Below are 27176 nucleotides of genomic sequence, written 5' to 3' on the forward strand. Positions count from 1 at the left end.
GACCTGTTAGCAGTTTTACAGAGCAAAATAGCTAGAAGGCTGGCGGACAGGAAGTAGTAGAGCGAGCTAGAAAGAATATAAAGGGCTAGGAAAGATTATGGCTTGCAAGAGAGAATCTTTAGTTGCAGAGACCTGACAATCTTGAGCAAAACAAGCTGTTTATCTTTGCAAAGGAAAACATCCCAAGGGAAGAGAAAGTTAAAAATGAGGAATTGGGGCAGGAAATGGGCAGAGCTCCTCAAAAGGAGATGTTCTTTCTCATTATCCTATTTTTATGCCATTGAAGGAAGTGGAACATCTCAACTCTCTATATGAGCTTTGGCAGCTCCTGCATACCCTGTGCAGCTGCCCATGCTCTGAGGTTTTTTAAATTGGGGCTGCTGGGGAATGGGGTAGAGAGTTAAATGAGGAATTAGACTTGATTAAGGGGGAAATCCTTGAAATATAAAGGGACCTGCTCTAATATGGAAAAAGAAGCCTAGAAAGTGAGATGCACTGAAAGCAAACAAAGACAGAGCATCCAGGAAGAGTGGTTACAAGAACAAAGAACACTAAGTTAGGGCGAACAGAGGTGAAGGTTTGGGAAGAGGCAGTTGTTCAGCTCATGGGAAATGACAGTGGAAAGATAGATGGAGGGATAAACACCGAAGTGCAGAGAAGAGAGTGGCTCGTTTGATTTGGCTGAGGGCAAGTTTAGGAAACCTTGGAAAAAGGAAAAAAGAAAGAGCATAGAGCACAGCTAACTTCTAAGTTCTTCACAGTATCTGGATGATGAATGGCAAAAGCGCTATTCATTATTAACAGTTCAACATGCTTCTTTTTTGTTAGGTTTGGTTATTATGGGAACTTTATTTCCTGGTATCCCTAAATTAGAGGATGAAGTGTCACTCCAGAAGGGCTTAATGTCTGATTTAAGTCAAGAGCCAGTAAAGAACTGAATGCATTTATCCTGTTTAAATATTTGTATCAAGTATATGTTTTAATTGTTAGGCAAATCTAAAATAAAAAGTTCACAATGAAAATTATGCACTGATTCCCTAAGGAGGAAGCTTTATGGATGCTTTATGGAAGTTTTATTCCTTGCTTAGGCAGGGAGTTGTTAATTTGCCAGTCGAGCATAGGCAGTGACACTTGGTTCTAGCAAAATGGTATTTACATCTCCAAGAAAAAGAGATAATACTTAGCTTACTTAGAGGAGCATCAAGATTGTGCCCTAAATAGCCCAAACATATATATGTGGAGGAGGAAAGGGAAAAACTATTAGGGAAAAGGGAAAAAGAAAATTAATAAGTCTGCGAAAAGATGAAGAAGTAGTATACACCTTACTGGAGCTTCTAGAGGAGATAAGCTATAAAAGAAGATTAGTTACAAAAAACAACATGCTCCACCAGGAAAGGGTGTCTGTAATGAGTAGAACTTGTAACATAAGGTATGCAGACAGACAGAATGCCTGTGTGTGAGAAAAACAACTGTATCAATTATCTACATACATGGAGAGAGGAACTTTTATATTTAATTTTGGTTTAAGTAGATTAAAATGTTTTTCTTTCATTTCTTGTCTTTATAGCTGTGTTGCCTAAAATGCTGAAAATAAATGTTAATTCTATTTTACCTTAATCTGTGCTGAGTTAAGAAATATTTCAGGGTAAATCGAAGAAGCATCCCTCACATGAGGGCAAATCTGGGTGTATCTATAAACCAAGATGGTGCGATTCCTAAAAAACTGTTCTAGATTCCCAACATATTCTGTAGAAAAAACAAAGGGTAAGCCTTACAGTAGCAGCATGGACTAATTGGAGAAATATTGTAGGGGTCAGGAAAGGAAGAGTGTGACAGATGATTGATTATTTAGCATTTTTTATTCATCAGGGTAATGAATAGCAGGTTTGAACCTTGCAGTCTCTTGTCACATGCCAAGATGAGTATTTATTTTCTGTCTTTTCGCCTTACCCTTCTTCTTCCTGTTGATTTCAGTGAAGTTTCTCATTTTCTATCCAAGTCTGAAATTAGATTTGCTGTATGTACTTCATACCCACACCAATATCTCAACAATTCTATGGAAAACTTGGGTTAAAAAATGGTTTATCTGTGTCAGATAGTTAGATCTATTTCTGAAGTCTTAGCTCAGGCAAAACTAATTGAGTAGGAACAGAGACTGTATTCTCATACTTTTATTCTGCCTAAAGCAAGAAAGAGTATTGAAAAAGTGAATGTGAAATCAGAAGTTACTGGACAACAAAAAGGAAGAATGACAGTAATATTGCAAAGAAGAGACACAAGCCTTTTTTATCGGAAACAGATTAGAAAAATAAGGAAAGAATAAGACATCATTTATCTTGTGTTTCACTTTTCAAGTGACAGCAACAAACAAAAGTTAGTTCAAAATCTTTGCTTTTTGTTGGTGGATTTCACATAAAGCAGGAGACCATATGGAGTAATTTAGCCTAAAAAAAGCTATTAAAATGAAGAGACTGCTTGATCTGGAAGGACAACAATTGGCTGAATCTCTAAATAAAAAAGGAGAGAGGGAGGAAAAGACAGGAAACAATAAACGAAGGAGAGAAAAGAAGAATGAGCAGGCTCAGAGGAAGCGCACTGACAGCCTTTGAGGATTCAGAATCTGTCTCTTTCTCAAGGCAATAGCTTTGTTCATGTGCCTAAACATTGTCTGGAATTTTTTCTTCTTTCTAAGTTGCATGTATTTCTGAAGAGAACTTGCAAATGGAAAGAAATACGTATTCTGATACAGTATTTCTATGCTGTAATATGGATGTATGGGAATAATCTACTGATTTGTGGAAACCAAGATTTCAGAGGAAGAGGCCTGGATGTTGTTTTTCTCTCCCATTTATACTCAGTATGACACTGGCTTTCATCTGGACAGGTCCATTTCCATTGAAAATGCAAGGCCTTATTAATGTCGTTTACCTTGCTTCCATTTGTTTTGGAATCACATAAATTAAATAATCTCAGATATATCTGAACCTTGTATTTGCTTTTTGTAACCTTTCTTATTTTTGTAGAATTTTACAAATGTAGAAGAATTTACTAAAAGCTCTAAGTGCCCAGATCCAGGCTGGAGAACCAAATACAGTTAGTCTCGGTCCCATCATGTCCAATCAGCAATGTGCAGAAATAGTAGCAGAATAGCCCATATCTGGAAGAGGGAAGAGAAGATGAATTTCAATGTACAAAAAGAGATTTATATATTATAAATGCTCTACCAGTGCAATTTTTCCAGCAGATGTTGTTAAGCATATATTAGTTTATTTGGATAGTATGTTATTGTAGCCTGAACCTTCACAGAAACCTCAGATGGAACTTCTGTTCATGTTTCAAGAAACAGCACTTAATTTTTCCCATTTTGCTGTTCAGTAAGATATCCTTCAGAAGTTACATTCATTATGAAGTTAGCTTGATGCAAGAAGGAAGTATGTGCAACTTTTCTATATCTAGTCTACTCTTGTAAGATTATTAATCCCATGTTTGGATAACCTCAGGATTCTGGTTAAGAATCCAAATGTTTGTAGGAGTATTTCTCTGAATTGCACTTTCCATTGGTACTTTTTGTCCAAGTTTTTATTAATGATACATCATTATGCCAGTTGCTATTGTATTACATTTACATAACATGGTATCAAAGGACAACCCATTCTTTAAGGCTGTCTGTTGATTAAGGAAATATACGTTGATTACTTGTGCATCCTGAATGTGAAGAAAGCTGTTGCAGAGTTTTTCAAAAGAGCTGAGAAAACAGCAAATGCTTCTTGTTCCTGTTTCTAGGAGACAACTGCAGAAACATAGTTAGGAATCTGTAAAGTCAGCTAGGGTGGAATCTCAACAGACAGCTCAGTAAATTGTGCACAGAACTCTGCGTGTTGCAGACCTTTTGTTATTTTTGCCCAGGAGTCACTTTAGTTTTATTTTCCTCCGTTAAACTGCCAGTAGGATTTTACTAAAGAAGTTCAAAGTCACTTTCCTCAGTCTGAAGTGTACAGTAGCAAGAGGTAATGTTATATTCTACTTATCCTGAAAGAATGTCCTGATAGCATTATTCATTTTTGGGTCTTAAAAATATTGAGTACATTAAATTGATTGTTGGCATTTTTCATGGTAGAATATTTAATGTGTACTCCTTTCATAGTCGTATTTCTAATCATGGTTACTATAGAACCTGTAATTCTGAAGCATTTTGTTTGGTTTATTCTTTAGAACTTTCTTTGTTAATGATTACAAGATTTAGTACTTTGTGAGAGAGATTTGAATAGAGATATAAGGCTCAGCCTTTTCAGAAACTGGAGAACTGGTCTATTTTAAAGTTTCTGAAGTCAAAGATGGTTCAATAAGTTGCATGTTTTGGGCACGTATCAGATACTGAACTGCTCTTACACCAGAGAACATTCTTAGAAACCAAAACTCCTAATGGTTCACAAAACCAGAGAGCACTGAAGGGAAAGATGTGACAGACGCCAATTCTTGCACTGGTATCCTAGGGAATGTCTTTCACGTAGATGCTTTCTCCAACACAGGTCTGCCAGCTTTTCACGCTCCATTTAATTGTTACACCTATTTTTTTTTGCATATACTTTTGCTCTGTGGTGGAGCTTTGCTGAGTTCTGGATGAAAAGCTGCCACCTCAGATGTGTGATTAGAGCATCACCTTCTTCAGAAAATTAAGGTAAAAGTCTGCTGATTTAATAGTATAAATTTCCATCTCCCCAAATAAAGGATCCTTAGAGGATGTCTGTCCCATTGCTGCAGGTTATATGATGCATATTCCGAAAGGGGACACAGCTGAGAATAGAGACTTCCATGTGGCACTGGACAACTCAGCAGACAGATCACCCTTTTGAAAGTTCTTAAGTAATAAGCTTAAAATAGGTTATAGTCTTCTCTTAACCAGACTTGTGCTTGCTAGCAGGAGCATTTGCACAGATGGAGTCTTAGTAACTGGGGCTGCTCTGCAACTGGGGCTTCCTGAAGATGCCAGTTATATTTGAATTTATTAAATTAAATGATTAAATTGCATCAGTTTCTGCCAAGGCAGGGGGATTCTTTCTACCGATATGAAGTAACCAAGGATGCATCATTTTTCAATTTGTGCTTGTGTCATATTCAAGCACATTTGTGATAGACGTAGTTCAGTTCCAGCAGAAAAATAGCACAATAGGGCTTTGGCCTGAACTTTTGGAGTAGGATGATCCCCGTGCTTTCTGTCCGGGGCAAGATAAGCTGCATCTCAATGGGAACAGACCCAGCCATGAGCAGTGACTTTGAAAACTTGCCAGGTAAAGCCAAAGAAACTGTGAATCTGGTTACTTGGTATGAATTGTTATTCAGCCCTCACAAAAGAGGAGGCTTTGACAACACCCCCAGTAACCTTGGCAAACTGTTTTGTTAAGCAGGTCTGTGCTTCACTGGCTTTTCAACTTGCAGGCATTCATTGCTCCCTCCTACATACGAATTTATGTTTCAAAGAAGGACTGTGTGGTGGCGGGCAGCTGTGGCATCATGCTGATCTTTTACACTGGCTAACGACGACTGCATCAAACAGCAGGCAAAATAATGTACCACTCTTCCGTTTCTCAAGGGGAAAAGCAACTGAACCTCTTCTCACTCGTTTCTGTAGATATGCAGCCTAAAATGTTTTCTCCTTATTTTAAACGATGGAGATCTTTCCATCTCCAGCTTGGTCTTTTCACATAGTGTGACACTACTGAGGTGGCATGCCAAGAATGAATCCCCAGGAATCATTTTTGCAAAGATATTAGCAACTAAAATGTAATTGCTGAATGTTTTTACCTGCTTATGCTGGAAAAAGACTCATTTTAGGGCTATTAGAACTTTAAATAGTTAAAGCTCTTCAAGATTTTATAACTTTCAAACTAAGTCACATTCATGATTGCAAGGAAGGTATCCTGCAGCTCTATGCTTCTGTGTTTCTTCTTACAATATGGAAACGGTAATGTTTACTGCGTGTGAGCAAGGCCTAATTAATGCTTGTGATGTACTTTGGCATCGTTCTTAGGCTGTTAGAGATAGGCCTTATGATAGCAAAATGATGTGTTACCAGGAACAACATAAAAATTATACCAACACTTCTGGATGAATGGAATATTATTTTGAAGAATGGAATATTGTTTTCAAAATGTCAGTTGACTATGCTTCTGTATACATACAAGTATTACTATTTACTTTTCCCTATAGATCTTTAAAATACCTGGTAGAAAAGAAAGTAGACTTTTCATAGTCTCCGTTGACCATAATCCATTGCCACTATACATAAAGTAGCAAAACCTGGTCCAAACAGACCTATGAAGCAAATCCTTTCCCTGGAAATAAATCCAAGACCGGTTATATCACCACATTTATACTACTTCAAACTTAGACTATATTGTTTAATCTGGAAATATTAAATCACTTTATGATAAAGAATAGCAAACAGTTCAATGCAGATCTGATAAAAGAGAGATGAGGTGATTTGCCCAAAGTTTTACAGCAAACTAAAAGCAAGTGCCATCTTTCTTGTTAACAATTTCATGTTGCAGTGTGAAATAAAGGCCAATGTGAGCTATGATTCCATCTTTTATGAAAAGAAGTAGTAGCTACCAATTCCTCCAAAGTAGTCTTACATATTGAGCACAACTGGAGTCTGGTATATAAAAGATGTTGAAACGAACATCATGCAGACATTAGGCAATTAGATATAACTTCCTTTTTTGTCTCAAAACTAGCCATCTAGGGGAATGCGGAGATGCTCTGATTAAGCCAGAAACAGAGTACGTTTAATTTCAACTTCCTTCCAACCATTTCAAAATTCCTTCCTTGAAGAGTCAGCTTTCCAAAACTCTAAATTTTGTGTTCTACTTAACCTCATAGGTATTCCAGAGAATATGCTAGCTAGACTTCTTTTTCCACCCTCATTAGTTCAGTGTGCTTGGCTCATTTCCTGGGATTTGGTCTAGCATAGCCTCTGACCATTCAGGCCATTTGTCTGAAAATCATTTCCCTCTTCACTTCTGCAATTTTCCATTCAGTGCCTGAGCAATTAAGATCCTTAGTGATCAAAGCCCTGGTCTTCCAACTGTCCCTTTCTTTTCAAAATCATTGCATGAGCTACTTTTCCTAACTGCATGAGCTGTGCTCAAACAAAGAACGTATGACAATTGCTCAATTGTTAGAAATTGTGAATACTGTCTTAGCCAAAACATTGACATCATTCTGACTTGCACGTTAAGGATTAATTTTTACTAGGGCTGTAACTACAGATGAGCAAATCATTTGGATGACATTAAAATCAAATCAGTTGTCACATAAAGTCATTGAGGTCTAAATAACTATCATTTTTCACTTTCCTATCCTGATTTCTTGATCTTAGCTATTCTGTAGCATTCCTGGATTATTCCTGCCTCTCCACAAGGAAGGATTTCACAGGTATTTATTCTTTTCTGGCACTAAATTGTCTGTGGAAAGTATATTATGTGTATGCAGCATCTGTTTCATGGAAGAATATACAAGTTGTTTCTCTTTATAGAATTTGTCTTGATTCAGATGTTCATTACAGAACTATGTATTCCTTTACATTGACAGTCATGATTCTCCAGACATTTCTAGTCTTCTGTGATCGAGGTAGGCTGTGCTAATGAGTCACTCTGTGTGTATGTGTGTGTATGGTTGTGTATCTCCACATCCCGGGACACAGGATAGACAGATGATATCTGTTCAGGACTCCTCGCCCGCAAAACTTCTCTAAACCCCTTCTGTACCTATTATTGTCAGCTTTTGTTAATTCAGATTGGAGGGATGTAATATGTGTCAGTCAAGAGTTAACACACTTTTTTCTATCATATACTAACTCCTAGACTGTATACATGACCCAAAACAGGTGGAGGACTGTTAACAGGCAGAGTGCCATGTTCCTGTAGTCAAGAGTAGGTGGTTTTGTGGGGAAGGTGGAAAGAGGGAGGTTTTTTGTTTTGTCAGTGAGTGGGAGAAGTAGTGAAGTTGTAAAGAACATAGGGAGCGTAGGGTGCGAGGGGAGAGAATATAGGGTCTGCAGCACTATAATTTGGACCAAGGCAGAGATCTCGGAACATTATTTAATAGAGGCTATATACTGTGCAATATTTAAAACAAATAGATGGAAATGAGTTTTTCTTCTATTAATGTGTCATAATCCTCAGGAACAGTACTAAAGTGTTTTTGCAAGGTACAATTACAGTAGAGTCCTATCAACCTGCTAGGTTAATTTCTCCATACAGAACTGCATGTTTTTCTTCCTTCAGCCAGCCATTCATTTGTCCGCCTACAGCTTGTAGCACCAGGCGTGAATCGTCAGCTCTAAAGCACTAGTTACATGACTCTGTAAAGAGTGAGCTAGTAAGGCAGAAACATTACCCAGGAGCACCAAAATAGAAACCCCTGCCTGCCTCAGAATCCTGTGTCATCAGCTATGACAAACTCAGAATGCACTAAATCTGTTGTAGATATTTAGGGTAATCCTTGCCTCAGATTTAGACAAAAGCGTTCTTTTTAAACAAGATATGTTTTAATGCCTTAGCTGGAGTATTAAAGAAAGAGTTTGAATTGTAGGTTCAAAGTAAAATTGATCCTGAAAGTCTGGATTTGGAGAATTGTTTCAGGATTGTTGTAACAGCAATATGAATTTACCTTTCAGAGACACATCTTGGTTTATAGTTGCACATTGATATCTTTTTCTGTTATTTTGTGGACATGTCTTCAGAGAAGATAAAATTTTTATTCCTCAGCTAGGTGATAGGGTCTTCTTCCTCAGTCCTTGTACCATAGCATTTATCCAAGAAGTTCAAAGCATGTAAAGCTGGGAAGTTTCAGCTGTATTCCTGTGAGATAAGACATATTTCCATGTCAGTATCATAGAAAATTGAGGCACAAAGAAGAGTTATGAATTATGTGAGGTCTCAGGGAGTTAGTGGCAGACCCAGTAGCAAAATGAAGGTGACCTGACTTCTAATACTGTGATCTAACTGTCAGCTAATAATTGTCTCTGTTGAGAGAGTCTGCAGTTGCAGACTCTGATATAATTTACCATGTGAGTGTAGCAAAGCTGGTGCTTGCCCCTCCAGCTCATTTGCAGAAGGCTTTTTAAAATGCCAACTTAGCAGCAGCTCCTGGCTTGGCAAAGGAGGTGAATGTAGGACAAGGTCTCCAGCAGAAGGCTGTTGCTGCAGCAAGTTACAACTGCCCAGTGCGGAGTCCTTGAGTTGCCTCCCCGTTAGGCACCGGCTGGTCTATTCATTCTGCAAACAGCCTCTTTCCTTTCCAAGACAGCCCTAGGGACACAAGGGAATGGCAGAGTTTATTATAAACTGAGTAAAGGAACAGACTATTGCTGGAGGAAATCCAGGGTTATAAAAGATTGTAGCGGGGGGGAGGAGGAGGAGGGAATAGGACATAATTTGTGTTTGTGTGTGAGGGGGTGCGTACTGGTGGCTTCAACGAGGCATTCCCCAAACCCTCAAGACCTTTGCTGGTTTTGGTGCGATTTTCTGCAGTGCATACCGTACTGTGTCAAACCCCACTTACTTTTTATTGTATCAATCATTCTCTTTATGCAGCAACACGAATCGGAGAACGCTTGCAGGTCCTGTTCTGAATGAGCTCCGCTCTCTGCCAGCTCAGCCTAGTTACTGCTGTAACTTAGTCTGGGGGATGGGAGAAAAAGGTTGCTGCTACTTTAAATATAATGCATTAAGAGGATGCTGGAAAAAGGCCTGCATGCTGTAATACCCAGCCATCTAGTTGGAAAAGGAGCCAGATGTAATACAAAAGAAGAAACACAGCCTCTTATGGATGCAGCACTAATTCATAAATCAGGTGAATCAGCTTAGGCAACTGCTGTGTTTTTATGCCTCTGCTGCATGGAGAACTGCATGTTGGATGCTTTTATTTGAAGTAATGGAACCAGATAATCCTTTGGACCAGGACAACTCCAATGGTAAGAAGTAGAAAACATAGAAAAGAGAGGAAAAAAAAGGATAGTGAAGGAGTGTCTGAGTTACACATCCTACTAAAGGCGCAGGGTTAGGCATGTGTTTTTACTGTCTTCTGCATGGATAAGTAGAAATGAATGTGGTAATGTGCTTCACATTATCTTAGAAATCACTCTGTTTGCAGGGTTTGGAGCTAAACATATAGTAGACTGATACATACAGTGTATTGCAAGGAGCAGTAATCAGGCAGAATTAACCTATCTCCTGGACAGTCTTTGCAGAGAGGAGAGGAACCTATGCATTCTATATTATTCAGTTTGGGGGTCTTTTTTGCCAGTGAGAAAAGAATGTAACTTTATGCCGTATGTGCTGTCAAACATAGCATTTGGAAACAGTTTCTTTATCTGCAGAAAGCTTTCCTACAGGCAGTTGCATGAGTAATTTACTTAGAAGGATATATTTAGCTAGGAACCACATAAATTCACCCTGGAATTAAAATCCATGGTTAAAACTGCAGCTATTCCCTGGATTTATAGCATTCCACATGCTAATGTTCTGGTATCTAGTCTATTGGAAGGCATACAAAAAAGCATAAATAGGGGTAAAAAGTTGTTTGCAATTGCAAGTCTTATTTCTCTGTTAGTAGAGTGAATTGGCTGCATTGAGGACAACAAATTGTTTACGTTTATGAAAACAATTTAAGATGGTGATTTTTAGAATAAATTGATTCTCAGCTCTTTAATAGGTATTTGGTACTACTCTGGATACAGTTTGAAATCCGCAAAGTATTCCACTTCCTACATATATATTGTTCAAGAACTAGTTATGTATTTCCCACAGCATATTCTCTGCTGGTAACCTAGAGCTTCAAGTACGACATAACTGCAGTGTTAATATCACAGTGAACCTAAAACTGTGTGGAAGGAATGTGGTTAAGGGAATGAAGTAACATTTAAACTATGTGAACAGTTGACTGGGCAGATGTAAGTGGGCAGCACTGCTTTACTTTGGGCTCTATGCCATGCTGAAGTTGAATTTATAAAATAATGAAGGACAGATTTCAGTGTTGTTTCAAATGATAATATTTACATGAAAAGATTAAGAGGGGAGGATCACACTTCTAATTTCATTTTTCTATTCTCTTTCATATAATTATATTAATTTCTCTCTAGAAAAACAGCATCTGCCTCACATGTCTTATACCTCCTCTTAGACCACTAGGACATAAAATTAAATCTTATTTTCTTCTTTACAGCAGGAAGTTTTAGGATTGTCAGAGAAGTGCATGCATAGTTTGGGCTGATGTTAACAAACATATAAGCAAGTATTCTTGTCTGTCCCAACATTAGAATCTGGACTTCAGGAGTCACAAAGAGAATGTCTTGATTCTGTGGAAAATATAAGTTTAACTTTGGTTTCTCAAATATGTTAAAACGGCTCACTAAATTTAGAATGCATATTTTAAGATACACAGGTTTCTCATTCTTCTCCTTACGGACGTGTAAAGTATATTTGTCACGCTGTGTAGAAACTTGTTTTCCTACAAAATATTTGAATAAGCAGGCAGACACTGGAAATGTTCATAAACTGGGAAATGAGAGATAAGTAAGCACTCATGGTACCAAATATCCTGGAAGAACCTTCACTGGTTCCCCTTCCTAGCTACGTAAATCCCCGTTTTCCTTTTAGAGTTTTTTAATTACTTTGATTTAAACTATCCCATTGTAGAACAAATGGGTTGAACCATTTCTTGATCAGAAGGTCAATTGCTTAAGTGTTATGCTGCTGGAGCTGCAGGAGCAATGCGCAGGACTGAGGGATTAATCTATTATTATGATATACCGTGCATTATTTTGCATTAATTCAGTAAATAGAAAGTTCCCAAAAATATGCCAGCAGAGTGCTGTTAAAGAATTTCCCCTTTGAGAATGTTTCCTTGTAGCTGCCATTCTTGAAGCAGCCCCTTTGTCCCTTTTATTATCAAACAGCTAGTGAACTGCTAGGAACACACTGATAACTATTGTGTTTATCTTACTGTATCGCTCTTGTGACAAATATTAATGCCTTGGGAAATGACCATAACTTGAAACTTCTGTGCTTACTGTAGAAGTGCCTTTTTACCTTCAAGAATGTCAAATCAAATTCCTTTTTCTGCTAGCAGAATGAAAACTGTTATTTAACTTTTGATCTACCTGATAGGTATTGGTTAACTATCTACCTTAAAATTCAGTGTCAGTTCATTCTTAGTTGCTTATTGCCAACCCAATCAATAGATCATTAATGATTGTAAAAGCTGTTCTGAAGAATATGTGGCAATAGTATACTTTAGAGCTGCTCTCCTTGCCTCCTGCAGCCCTTTCATTTGCTTACAGAGATGTATGAAATCAGCTAGAAGGACATTAGGGGAATATTCAAGACTGAGAAGCTGTGTGTCTCATTTCTCAGGACAGCTTTTTTTCCTAATCAAATTAGGTTGCCAGCTCTTCATGGAGATACCTCATAGATTACTTATTGCTTGTAACTGGAACAGAGAAGGACCACTCATTTATGTGGGGGCCTGAAATGAGATTTAAACTGTTAGTTGCCTTGACGTAACAGACCCTGGAATAAAATCATAACCTGTGGGTGAAATGGTTATTTTTCTCTATGATTCTTCATTGAGCTGCAGTGCTTGCACTACTGAACACAAGCTTGATAGGTTGCTATCCTTTTTGACGTTTGTGAAAGGAGACGGAAGTTCTGTAACTTTTCTCCATGTGTGCCTAGGATAAAGGCTCGCATAAACCTACAGGTTCTTGTAAGGATTTTAAAAATCATTAAAGCACCCCCTTTCTCCTCCCCCCCACCCCCGATATTTTCTTTTCATTCTCTGAAATGCAGGAATATAAAGAAAGATTATTGTCATTTTATGATGGCACACAGTTCTGACTTTTTGATGTTCTTTTTAATGTGCTGGCATGGTTTTGCTTGATTCTTTTCATGAAAAAATTTTCTTGGAAGAAAAGTGCTGAAGAATGTGCTGATTCTGAAACCATAACCCTAAATTACCCATTTCAGAGGGATGACATATCAGAGCTACAGATTTCTCTTTTGTACTATAGCCACTTGCAGCTAAAGAATAAAAGACAACTCAGCAGCTTTTTGCAAGCCAGTGAAGATTTATAAGATGTTGTTTTTGTGTACAAACTCTTGAGTACAAAATACCTATGAATTGTGCATTCATTGTGTGTTCTAATTGCTTAGATCACAGTTTATATAGCTATAGTGAACACTGGTACCACCTCTGAGTTTATTATTTTGTGTCTCCTGACAATATTTCTTTGTGAATTAGTTGTTAATCTTTTAAGGGCCCAGTATTTTTAGTGGACCTTTTGAACAACCTTGTAGACCAAATCCCAACTACTGATTTTAGTGGAATCATATTCCCTATACAGTAAGTGTGAATCACAGATGCAGATTTTGTACCACAAAGAAATTAAATTAAACCATGCTTTAATAATACAATAATTATAGCATTTTTTTTTTCAGTCTCTGACAGACACATTCAACCAGGTGAATTACATGGATGACAGCCAGGCTTGAACTTTGTCTGCTCTTGGTAATTTAGAGTCTTCAAGCAACGTTCTAGGGCAGTAATAAAATCCTAGTCTCAGTGATACCTTGATGTGCATTAAAAATTGCACTTGGTGGAGAGGAAAATAGAAGCAAGGACTGGGAAAACAGAATTTTTTGTAGGTTAGATATGAAGTTTGTTAGCAGAGTTGTACAGGAACCCAAGACCAACAAATTATGGCTGCTGCAGGTGAAGGCCGAGGTGTTTTGTTCAGAAAGATAGGGTAGATCTGCCTTGGAACAGGAAAAGGCCGTGAACATTGCTACTGAGCTGGATTTGGCAGATGATGTAGTTTGGGGCATCTCATCCAGCATCTCAGCAGACAGAGCCAAAGGCTCATCAGCACTTTAGGCTCTTTAGTTTCCTGGACTTGACATTTACTTTCACTGTGTGGACAATATATATGTATTCTTAACTTTATATTATTTTCTTTTAAAGATAATATGATGATTTCAGAGACAACAAAGTTTAGACTAAAAATAAAATGAAAAATAGCAAAATCTTTTGAAGTGTCTTTTTGAAAGTTCCACAGAAAAGGCTGTGAACCAGGAATTCCCCATGCAAGAGGAAATTCTATTGCTGAACAGTGAGGCAGAGGCAGGTAATAGGGGAGCTGATTTGGCATTTCTTTTTCAGAATTACATTTTAGGCATGTAGTAATGAGAAAAAGAAGGAAAATAGGATGACAACACTAATTTTCAGTGCAGTACTCTGAAGCCCCTGGCTTCTAAATCATAGTAGTACTGAAGATGCCATGCAGTTATGTTTTGAAAGGTAAACTCGCCCTCATCTACCAACAACTGAGTATTTATAAGAGTAAGTTATTTACTTTTTTGTAAAGAATAACATTGTAACTAAGTTAACTTGTTCTGGAGCAAACCTTCCCCTGATCTGACTTCACCAAGTGTGTGGAAATTTGGTCAGGAATCTATTTTAATAGAGGTATGTTTTGTGGTTTAATATTGTACATTGCCTGGAAATTAAATGTTAAGTATTTCTTATAGGTGTGGCCATTCTGGCATGCAATCCGAGGAAGCAAAGTTAATATTACTGAACATTTGAGAAAGTAATCTGAGAAAGTAAAGAAAGAAAATAAGGATGCTGTGTGATTAGACTAGAAAGCAAGGTTTGATTTAGATGTGGTGTACTGAAAAGGTGCGTAAGACATGGAAAGAGGAGAGTACAGAAGAAAAGACTAGCTTGCTTGAAGTTTATACGGAATAACTTCATAGTAAACTTTTTTTTACTTTTTATTATCTTTTAAATAGTCAAATTAGGTTGATAGAGTTGTCAGTCATAAACACACTAAATGTAGAGAAAATATGAGGTCTGAAGAAGATATGGAGTAATACAGAGAACCAGTAGAAAATAATTATAATACAGTCTTAATATGGCACACTATACATTTTTGGACAACATTAAAATTAGTTCATTTTTGCTGTCTTTCTAACGGGCATGGGTCACTGTGTATTGGTGCTTTTTTTGTAGGCTTGCACAAATTGCAAACAGCTTGCTGCGATCTTTGAGAGGCAGAGCACTGATCCTTTTCCTTATGTAAGAGAAAATGAGGAGTTTTGTCTAGGAGCAGTCATCGTGCAAAAACTGTACAAAAACTTAGGTGAACTTTGGCATTTCTTATCCATGTTACTGTCCTGCCCTATTAAGTCTGAAAACTTGGTTTCTGTATAGAGTGAATGTCGGAAAGTAATGAGTTTTGGTGGTAGCAGTTTTTAAAAGTTTGTTTCCCATTATTGCCTACAGGATTGAAGAAAAATGGTAATGAGTAGGTTGGCAATTAAACATATTAAACTGTCATTAGGTCATTAAATAGTGCTGTCCTGTGGCATAGTTCCTTAAAAAATTATTTGTTCTTTCTCTGCTTACCTCAGCCAACGTTTATATTGCTTGCAAAGAACTCTTTGGGTTAAATACCTTAAAGAAATGAAGTGTATATTATTACTAGTAATATTTATCCTAGACATCTGTGAGTAACCGGATTATTTAACAGTTTTCATGTTATTTCATGATATTCCATTAGCAAAGTGAGGTCTCTCTTTTGAGCAGTTTTTAAAAATCATACTTTTTCTTAGTGAATTTCGGTTTTCAAGGCTGAGCTAGCAGAGGACTATAGAATGGCAAGACAGTTATGCTTCATTCTTTTCTTCGTTATAGTTCTTACACCATGTCTGTCTTATGGCTTCTGACAAAAGAGAGGTAAAGAAACATGTGCTTGATGGTAGGAAAAATCAAAAAAGACAAATGACAGTGTAATACCTAGAGAAGATAAATGCAGACTGAATTCCTGATGAATTGTGCATAAAAGTGGTAGGCATATTGTGGGTAGCAACCCTTTTCTTTATATTTTGCTGTAGTTTTCTTCATTTTACCTACACTGTATTCAGGTACTAGCTATAATTCATAGGAAGGATGTGTTGTACTGAAAGGTAAGTCTGAAGCAGCTAATAAATTTTTCTGGGAAAAAAGTTCTAAATCTTGGTGGGCAAAACCAAAGTGGGATATCTGCACATAAGAAATACTGGTGACAAAATCAAATAAAATATCCTACCCGAGAGCATTATTTATTGACGAATGTCTGAAATAGTGACAGATTCGCCCCACAAGTAACATTAGGCCACTGTTCCACATTATTTTCTGAGGTTCCTACAAGTTATATGATCAGTATTGGACTTACTCCAAAGAAATGATCCAGGTATGTGTAGTGATCATAAATAATATGCCTGAACTGTCAGTGACCGTGTGGCAGGTAGAGCAAATGTCACAGAGTTTAAAGTAGGTGGGCAGGTGTAATTGGGTTTCTCTATTGTCACCAAAACTTTCTGGCAAGAAAGAGAAAGATGTAAAAATAGATACAAGCACTATCTGGTAACTTCATTATAATTTACACTAAGTGGCAAAACAGAAAGATCCAATATAGCTTTAATAAAGTGTCCAATAGTAACAAAAAGGCAGAAAGCTCCAGGGGAGTCGGAGATCAAGGATTAAGATTACTATATAATGATTTGTTGAATGCATTCCACAATTTCCAAGTTTGTAACTGAATTCTGAACAACCGTTGCATGCAGTCTCTTCCTTTCTCTCCCTACTGAAATCCGTAGAAGAAGGTAGAGCCAATCAATAGACAAGCACCCCACCAGATTATGAGCATGCGATAAGGGAGAGCCATCTATATGAAATCGTGAAGGAACATTGGATGAATCGAAAGTAACCATCCATACTTGGAGGTACTGGAAACAGTCAAAGTAGTGTCTCCGTTCTTTGGTAATAAAGAAAAGGGTCCTTTCATAGTCAAGCATGTTCAAGGCCTCTTTTATTTTGCTTTTAAAAAAGAGCAATTTGAGAGCACAGCATTGTGGGGGAACCTCCCAGTTCTGTCTCTAAAATACAACACCGCTACAAGTCTCTTTCAGAACTTCATACAGCAAGAGCCTACTATTGAAGAGGTGAATTCAGTATAATTAAATGGAATGGAAGAGTGTACTTTATTAATCTTTCTTTTGTGATTACTGAAATCTGTCCAATCAGGACCTGGTATCTAAAAGTAGTTGTTAATATTAGTGAGGTGTATCAGCTGTGTGAGAATGCTACATAGGAAAATGCCTCAGAATGATGTTGCAGGGATAGTGAAGACAAGAGGTTTTTAATGTTTTGTTCATGTATCTGATTTGGCAAATAGGGGACAAGGGATTTCATGGGAGTAGAGATGATGAGGAATTAAAAGCATACATCTCATGTACCAAGGTATTTATAGGTCAGAAGCTTTTAAATTCATAAGGTTCTGGTAGTAGATAACAGAAACTGGAGAAGCCACAGAAGAAATTGTCAGTCTTTATTGAGAGCTGAGACCCACATTTTGACAGTTCAAGTGAGCTTTTCTGAGACCTTCAGTCAAGGGTTGCTGTGATCACATACATGTAACTACTAGGATGTTGGACAGCAGCCTCTTCTTCTGGTGATGCCCAGAAAGATTGACGCTGATGCTTTACATCCATGCCTAACAAATGTACTGTACACGAGGGGTATAAAGAATATATAGCTGCTTACCTTTAGCCACTTCACTGTAATATTCTTTATTATGTCTGATCAGGATGTTTGCCCAGGAGGCTTCTCAGTGCATACATGTGATTATCATGTCAGTTAGAGCATTATGGTAATAATGTTTACATTTAGATGTGCTTCCTCTCTGAGCATCTCCAAGGGACTAGCACATGTAAAAGATTTAATTGCAAAGCATTGCTACTGCGGATATGGGCTCGGAGGCCTAGCAGATGCCTTGCTAAGTGAGTCAGTAGTCAATGATTTTGGCTGCTGTAGAGCTTAATGCAGTGATCGGAAAATGTCTGCCAAAATGAAGTTTCAAGAAATGTTTGTTTTCTTACCGATCTAGAGATGCTTCTAGTTTTGTTTTACACCTTTAAATACTTCTCTCGATGTAGTTGGGAAGTTGGTAGGCAGCTGTGGCAGATGTAATAACACAAGCCATTGTTCTTTGTCCTGTAGCTGTATGTGTGGGTTTGTTTGCTTAACCGTTGGGTGGGCATGGCATGGCTTCTGTAGCAAATCGATGCCTCTGAATGTTAATCCAAGCTGGAGAAATCCTGATGCTTGGTGTTTTGAAAGTAGGAAGGTAAGATGCTAATAGAGTTCTCTTATTTGTTCCAGAATGAAGACAAAAAAAATTGACTTAAAATAATAATAGTAAAAGTTAGACCAGAGTTCACAATATTTTATTGTCTCTGCAACTGGTCTTCTATTTTGCAGAAATGCTATTAGAGCATTACTCATGGCAGAGAGAATATCCCTGAAGAGTTTTTCACAGTTCATGTGTCAGACAGGAATGCAAAGGATCAATTTACAGCCACAGACAAAGATCTGAAAATGTCCAGGGGGACCCGGGAGAATGCTTCTCACCCCAAATAGTTTTACTGATTTAACTGATTCCACTTGCCTGACTGCAGTGTGTTTTCAGCTAACCCAGAGTTCATTTCTGAGTGGCAGCAATAAAAACATTGTATGTAGACTGCAGTGAGAGCTGATATAGGAACATTAAACACAGTGTTACCTCCTTGCAGTCTCTTCTGTTATACCACTAAAGAGAATTTCAATATGTTTTGGAAAGCTCACGAATGCGCTACTGTATTCCAGGGAGAAACCTGCTGGTGCTGTGCAACTCTCCTTCCATGAGTAACTTGCTTTGTTTAGCAGATCATCCTTTACTACTCAGTCGCAGCTGTCAGGAAAAGCCAGGCGTTGAGTTGAGGAGTTGTGTTTAAAATGCTCTCCGGATGAGACGGTTGCAATGGTCTATAAGCTAAGCAAAGCAGTTGGAAGTAGTTTACTGGTTCTGTTTGGCCAGGTTTTGGGTAATGGTTGTACTTCACCTGAAAGTTGGTAGTTGTTGTTAATCCCTTTGCTTCTTAGATGTATTTGTTTTACTGTAATTTAAAGTTTCCTGGTAAACTTTAGACAAAACCAGAGGACATATTAGTCTGTTTAGGAGAAGCAGTTTTGAAATTAACCTTTCTTCTTTTCATATCATTTGCAACAGGATCTGTAAAGTTAGGCCTTAATCTTAGAAATATTTATGTATGTATTCATGGCATGAGGAGTTTCACTGAGTTATCTGGAAATTTTTTGTCTGGCAGAGCACACATACAGTTCATCCTTTTTTTGACTCTTACAAATGTTTGTTGTTTTTGAGACTGAAGGAAAAAAAGCAAAGATTTAATTCTTATTGTGACTTCTAACCCAAGATGAAGTTGATCACACAAATTAAAGATATGGAAAATGTAATCAGCATTTAGGATTTAGGGAAAAAAAGCAGGTGCATTCAACTTGAAACCAAGGCTTAGTACACTCAGGGTTGCTGAACTGACTGCCTGTGCCTCTGACTAGGAGAGAGGCGTGTTTTATTTTCCCTGCTTATTCATTTTCTGAGTCATTCATCTTGTGCTATAGCTATTGAAAACTGTAACAGAGTCTGGGAAGCGCTTGGCTTTTGAGTGCTGCCTCCTGATTGGGCTAGGGAATGCTGCTGTTCGGGAATAATGTGTGAATACCATCTGCTCCGAGGAGCTGGGAGTCTCAGTGAATTTTGCTTGGAGAGGCACCTTTAGCCAGGACTACAGGCAAGGGGAGCGAGCTTGCTTTTCCTGTTTCTTATCCAAACTTTTAGTTGTCGCTGGATTTCCTTTCTATTTCCCTGTTAAACTTTTTTGTGCTTTGCTCAAGGGCTGAGGTGCTTCTCCTGTGGGTTTTGGGGTTGTTTTTCCTGTATTTTTTTTCTTGCATGGGATTTCTTCTGGGGTTCAGCATGCACACCAAATGGGGAAATAAATCAGCAAGTTTTGCAGCTGTTTATTGCAGCACAACAGTTAACATGGAATGTCTGAGTTGCTTTGAGAAACTACTTCCAAAAATTTGACCTGCTCGTAAAAAGGTAAGCAGTTAAGGACTTCTGAATTTCAGGGACTGACTTTTTACTTGCATAGAGGTTTTGTTTTGTTAGGAATTAATATGTCTCATTTGAAACGTACAGTTATCTTGTAGCAATGCCTGAAATCAAAGACTGTGTTTTGTCTCAGAATTTCTTTAATGAGCCCGAAGAAATGAGCAGAGTTGGAACAATGATTGTCTTCTGCTCTTTTGTATAGAAATTGTTTTACAATAGGTCTTAATACAAACTTTCTGCAGTGTACGTGTAATTGTAATTCAAGACAGCATATACTTTTCGGTTTGCATCTTTATGAAGAGAACTCTCTCAACTCTTGTTTTCCTGATTATGGAATCTCTTTTTCAGACTGTATCTCAGATGAAACAGCTATTTTTCAGCAGTCCGGATTTGCAGTCAAGTGGTGCATTCCACTTCAAGAAGACAAGATGTAGTTTGTGAGCCCATTAAATCCTGCTCACTAATGACCTGCTGGTGTAGACTCAGTCACTAGAGAGAAAACTGTAGCCATTCCTTTAACCTCAAAACAACAGGCCTGACACCCACAGGATTGATGGCCACCACTCTCTCCCATTACTGTTAGCACATACTTAACTTTTTGATGTTACTGTTTTAAAATGTAGTTACAATTTTTTTTTCTGAAGGTTACGTTTCAATCAGACACTTCTACCTACACAATGCAAAATTAGGTAAGGGAGGACATGAAATATTGATGTTTTACAAAATCTTAGCCTTCCTTCTGGTGAGTCAGATTATTCAATTTACTGTTGTCTGTTCCAAGGAGAAATGTGCAAAGTGTATTTCTAAGACTTCGTTTGCTGAAGCCTTCAGTGTAATTTATTTTTGGCAAATAACTGTTTTTTAGCTTTCTCTTTTGTGTTGGTATGTTAATTGTAACTGTATAGTAAGTGTGTAAGTTGCATGTGCTTATATGTGTTCTAAGAGAAACAGTGGGTTTATGTAACTGATACTTGATCTAACCTAAACTTTTCATATTGAATCAATTTTAAATAAACAAGAGAAGATCTTACATCTAGTATGCTTTCTTACACTCAGGCCTTTTGAGCTAATGTTCTTGTAATACAGAAAAGAGCTGTTGCTGTCTGCAGTTTCACTGAAAAAAAAAAAGATTAACAATTAGACATCTTTTCACTTAGTCATTTTTATGGCAAAATGCCAGATCATCAAAAGTGACTCTTTTGATGAGAAAAAAAACTTACTTTGCTGAAGCCTGAATTGGGAAAATTGTTCCAAGTCAAAGAAGGAATGCCTGAATCACACAGAGGTGGAACACCAGTACAGTGCATTGGCTGGTGGTCACTGTACTTACTTAGAATATAGGATATACGGATTAAGGTCTCATTGTTCCTGGTGCAAGCCAAGTGTGTGTCTCTCATTTTATGTATGTTAAAAAACCTTGGAAGGTCATGCATGTACCAGTACAAATGGGGTTTTCCAGTAATCATCGCATTTCTGGGGATAGAAAAACTATTTCTCATTCATTGCTGCTGATAATAATAATAAATGCTCACTTAGGTCTTTTTTGGTGGAATTATAATGTCAATCGTAGATTTCCCAGGTGCCCTTTTTTAATCTGTCATTGGGCCAGACGTCATGATTATAATGAAGTAGCATCAGGAATAAAATTCTGACCTTCAAACTCCAGAGGTGAAGATCACTTCCATTCCAGACATAGCAGAAGGTTTTTTAGCCATTGGCAGTAGCGACTGCGTATCAGCAATAACCGATAGTACATGGGACAGTGGAATCAGAGCTTTTTGATTCAGTGGTGTGTACATATGCACACTCAAATCAAACACCAGCCGATCGTAAAAGTGTGTTTATTTTTTGCTCAGGGTGGACAAGCTTTTTATACTTCCCCTTCATCAAACACAGTAGTTACCTGGTTCAGTGGTCTAACTGTGATACACGTTTTTGCATGGGTAGAGTTATTGTTTAGGGACTTAACACGCAACCCTTCTGTAGAGAGTTACTGCTAGATCCCTCAACAAAGCTCTCCACAACTTAGTACTGGTTGATATTTCCTTTTAATGTGATCCTGTGTAGCTGCAAAGGACTTTTTGTTTGCCTGCCTGTTGCTAATATGCTAGTATGATCATCAATACTGCAATGCTTAAATGTTTTTCACACTCTAATCCAGATATCTTCATGCCAGCTTAAATGTGTTGCTATTATCCTGTTCTAATAAAGGGGAGCTGAATTAAGAGTGGCTTGCCCAGGGTCATGCACAGGAAGCTTTTATCATTGTATTGTAGTTGCATTGGATCTTCTGTGTTCCTAGTTAGCTCTTTAGCCATTCCTCTTGCTCCACGGTCTTCCTCCTTGCCCATTTCCTTTTCTTCGCTCTTCTTTTCTTCACTCCCTGCCCCCTCAAAAAAAAAAAAAAAATTGCTGGAGGACATCTGTAATTTTGCTGTGGAGAGCATTATCCACCTGACATGTCCATACGAATTTGGAAAATCTCAGTGCTGTTTTTTTCAGCAGACCAGGGTATTTGTTTTCTTGAAGACGACGAATTGTCATTTTCACTACAGGAAAGAGTACTTTCTTGCTAAAGTGGCAACTCTGACAATGCAACAACACTATTGCGCATTTACACCTTAATTTCAGGAGTCCACATAGATTTCTTTTCTCTTCTTCTCCACCAGAACTCTCTTGCCTGACTTAGTTGCCAGACTTTCTCTAGCAGTTCGATATCACTTAATTCACAGAGAATGTGGCTCCCTCTGCCACACTTGGTGTCTGGAGTCTAAATCAGTACATTTTTAGTGAACTTCAGCTTAAGATAAATCTGACCTACCCAGAATATAGATTTCCAGTTTGCAGACGTGAACCAGAGTGATGAAGCACTACCATTAACATTAAAGTACTTTGCATGTATCTGTGCTAGCTATTTCTATTGCCTTTTATATAATCTGAAATTCCTTTGCCAAAGAGCAAAATGTAATAGGAACTATTTTGGTGTTCTTGGGAGTATTTTTGCTAGCTCTGAGCTCCTGTGAATAGATGCCGCCTCCTGCTATGATGTCATCGCTTCTGGTGCTTGCCAGTAGACTATCAAAATTTTAAAAATCAAGATAAAATCAAGATAAGACAAAATCAAGACAAGACAAAAAATGTCAGATGAAGCATAGAAGCCAGTGTTTTAAACAGAATAGAAGCATTTATGGAGAGAGAAGGACTTCAGAGAAACTAGGACAGTCTAGTGACAAGCACAGTAGACCAGAGAATTCCTGGTTTCTGTTTCAGACTATGTGAAATCTTTTTGCAGAGCAGCTGTGGAAGTGAAAATCAGCAAAAGTAGGTTTGATTTTGAACTTCCTCATGGAAATTTTGAAAGTCCTTCTTTCTCTCAAGGTATTTAAGACCACATCTGCTCTTTTCTCATAGGAGACTCTGCTAACTTGCTCTGGGGTGGATTGTCTTTAGTTCCCCTGACCCAGGATCCCTAACCTCGTCTGTGAACAGTATGTAGTGACTGGAACAAGGACTGAAAATGAACAGCTTCTCTTTCCTTCAGTCTTGGGAATTTAGCCTTGAAAAAATGTAGCCAGAGATGTATGTCAATTATGAGAAGGGCTTTTGAATGATCACAATCAGGTTTTCTACTGAATAAATTATTTCCCAGAGAAAATTCAGCTAATTTCATCTTTCTGTGTCTTTTTCCTCCAAACTTGTCTTTTTAGATAGCATTGCTTTACAAAGTTACAATGTCTTACTCTTTGACTTTTGTAGTGTCTAAAGCAATGCTATTCCTACTACCAGGAACAAAAAATAAAACATGTTTTGTACTGCTAAAAGAATATCAGACAATGGTGATATTTCTTTGAATTTATTAGTTTAGCATTTAATTCCTTAGAGCTAATGCTTTAAAATAGTTAACTGCCACATTTAAATCAAACTTGGTCAAAACTTGAGTGTTTTTGTATGTTTTTCTTGGTAATTTGCAAAAGTATACGTTGCATTGTACTGTAGGCTGAAAATTAATTCCAAAACCTACACTGTGCTACCTGCTGGCCTTCTGTACTTGCCTGGCTGCCCTTTCTGTGGTTGGCATTGTGAGAAGTGGAAGGCTGCTATCTAAACTCTATAAACGCTGTGTGGGTGTTGTGCCAGGAGTAACTATAGAAGAATAACCACAAAACTACGTTAGTGATCCTCAGCCATGAACTGAAGATTTTTACCTCCTTTATAAGGATTAGTTTAGGCTTCAGGGCCCTTCTTTCTGGTGATCTCCTGACCGGGGACTGTCACTTGGCAAACTGCTGTGATGACTTTGCGTCATACGCCTTCAGCAGGCCGAGGGTGAAGCTGGAAGAGCCATGGGTACTTCAGTAAAGGCTGTAGGTTAAACCTAAAGTGCACTGTAGAATATAAAGCTGTTACATTTTAAAGGTCTTGTTTAAGGATGAGATTCCTTAGTATTTCAGATAATAAACATCTGTAGATATTATGTGCATAATATACACTATATTAGAGATACATACCTATATACCAAATAATAAGGAAATCTAAGAGGGACGGCCTACCATAATATTCCAAAATGTGTATTTCCAGACTTTGTTGCAGAAGTTCCACACAGCATCCTTAGCTTCTGATCCTGACCTCAGCAGCTTCAAGGCAGGACAAGAATCTCCCTTGTTTTGAGATTGTCATTTTTAATTAAGTAGCACAGAACTGAAGGCAAAGAATATTGTCAGTTGAAATGAGTCTTGTACTTAACTTCATTCTGCAGTCACATGTCTAATAGAACTAAGATTAAATAGTTTATGGACAGTGTAGAAGAACTGAATCTCTGGAATAAAGTCAAGGTTTGAAAATAGGTGTCTTGAGAAAGAAGTATTTGAAGAAGGTAATGTTTTAAATGTGTAATACCTTTCGCTGAAAAAAGAGGATGTGGTTTAGATTAGGACAGTATGTTTTTCAGACTGCAGTATATGAAATGGCTGCTGGGTATGTCTGTAGTTTATAGATTTTCACAGAAGAATTTCCTGATAGTATTAATTGGAGAAATGGTGATAATTATTAATAGGATTAAAAAGAAATGGAGAACACTGATAATATATGCAAGCTTGTGCTTTTAATACAGTTTGTGTGGGTGAATTCAGGGGGGGAGTAAGAGCGAACAAGTCTATTCTTAAAAAAGAAATTCTTACAGAAAGAGTCATATCTTAGTACGTATGGTTTCCTCAATTTTCTTGTAATTTTATCCACATGGCTTTATCTCTAAAAGCAAAGCCCACCACCCCCAGCCCCTACCCCCACTCAGAAGAAGAACTGCCGGTATCGGAAGATGACAGTAACTTTCCTCCCGAGAGTGCTGAATAACATTGTAGCTGTGGAAAATGTGGAATAAGAGGGTGTTCCAACAGCCAGATTTTCAGGGCAGTGAAAAACACTTTTTTATGGGTGGAATGAAAAGATTCAGAAAGAAAGAACAGGTTAAGAGCTTGTTGGCCTGTTTGTCCCACTGTCATGCTACAAAGGTGAACATCTCCTGCAGCGTTAAGAGCAAACCCCTCCAGGTTTTCAAGCTGCAAGGCTAACCAACTACCTGGCTTTGAAAGAGCGACCAGTCTTCAGGACTGAAGCAGTTTTCTTAAGGGAATATCTAACAAATCTGTTAAAGTCTCGAGCTTTGTGATAACAGGTTTTTCCTTACTTTTTACAAAGTCACCTGTCCAAATAGGTCATTCATTTTTTTGAAGACATTTACAAATTAACAGGAAAGACCTCCCATCACATTTCAAGTCTAAATTAAATTTAGGGTAGGAAAAATAAACTTGTTTTGAGCTTCATCCAGCGTTCTGTCAATACCGTAACAGTCCAAGAAAGAATCAGACAGATTGTCTCATTTTGTGTTTTCCATTTATGTATGTTAGGGATGGGAAGAGAACTGACAGTAGAGGGAAGTTCTGTTCTTCAGTAATATGTTTTAGTATTTTTGGTCAAGAAGGTCAAAAAGGCTTTTGTCAGACACCAAGACCTAGAAGTTCTGATATCTGGGTGCCTGCCACCTTCCTCTTGGCCATCTTCATCTTTCCAGGCTTTTCTGGTACCTCATCCTGGGCTACTTTGTCATCATTAATCCTTGGCCCTCGTTAGCCCCAATAGCACAAATGATTGAAAGCTATTGAGCTTTTTTTTTTGCCATTTAGTCCTGTCTGTAGAGCTGTTCTTCTGATGCCACTGTCCTAGTCACTATTGTTCTGGCTTTCAATGGTAGCTTTTAATTCAAGTCAAATTTAATTCCATTATGTTAAGGTTATATTTGTCTCAGATCTCTTGTTTATATGTGGGATTTCCACAGGCAAACACCTATGGCTGCAAAATACCTGTGAAAAGGCACCTTAACAGCTTTGCATCCTAAATAGGCATGAAACCAAGAAGCCACAACATTCCTGCAGAAGTATGGACACAAGCTGTAAATACAAGGCATCCCCTTTTGAAAAGATGTCATTTTGCTTTGGTGGTTTTTTTATAACTATTGATGCATTGGCATGAATAAGGAAGACAGTGATTTCTTTTATACTGCCTCAGAATTGTCCATATATAAATATGTCCTAAGGTTGTGGATAAGCTCATCTTGGTTTTTTATGTGCCTTTTGAGATTGCTGTCAGACTTCTTGATCTCAGGCATTTGGTGCATCTAAAAGCGAAATGGAGAATTTTTTTAAGCTCCCCCCCAGTGCACAGCTGATCAGATTCCTGTCCAGATCTTGTTGCATTTGCCCTCATTCACACCCTGCTTTTATGTGCAGTGGAGTAGAACTGATTTTGTGGTAGTGCAAGCGGGAGGAGAATCAAGGCCTCTGTGTTCTTTATTTCATTGAAGTTCCATCTGCCCAGTAACTGCTCCAAGATGTTAACCTCAAATATAACAAAAAGGATAAATAAACTCATAGAACACTAATGATCAAAACTGTCTCCGTGAACACCACTCCTCTGAGTTGCTCGGACATCAGGATCACCCAAAGCTCGTTATAAAAGGTGTGCAATTTCAGCTCCTTCCTCTGCTATTGCTAGGTTTCCTGCCACCGAGGAACAGTCAGACGAGCATCGCTCTCGCACATACGTATAAATGCTGATGCCTGTCTCAGCA

At 37.9% G+C, this 27176-nt stretch overlaps 1 protein-coding gene across 1 annotated transcript in view; it reads left to right on the forward strand.

The window, feature by feature from the left end:
- The first annotated feature begins 9445 nt into the window (after nt 1–9445).
- Nucleotides 9446–27176, forward strand: part of DAB2IP (DAB2 interacting protein) — a 207630-nt gene continuing 189899 nt past the window's right edge. Inside the window, exon 1 of the mRNA XM_075170781.1 lies at nt 9446–9976. Coding sequence (XP_075026882.1) covers nt 9919–9976 — 58 coding nt within the window. The 5' untranslated portion in view covers nt 9446–9918. The remainder of the gene's footprint in view (nt 9977–27176) is intronic.

Source organism: Calonectris borealis, chromosome 21 (assembly GCF_964195595.1).
Source record: "Calonectris borealis chromosome 21, bCalBor7.hap1.2, whole genome shotgun sequence".
Classification (NCBI taxonomy): Eukaryota; Metazoa; Chordata; class Aves; order Procellariiformes; family Procellariidae; genus Calonectris; species Calonectris borealis.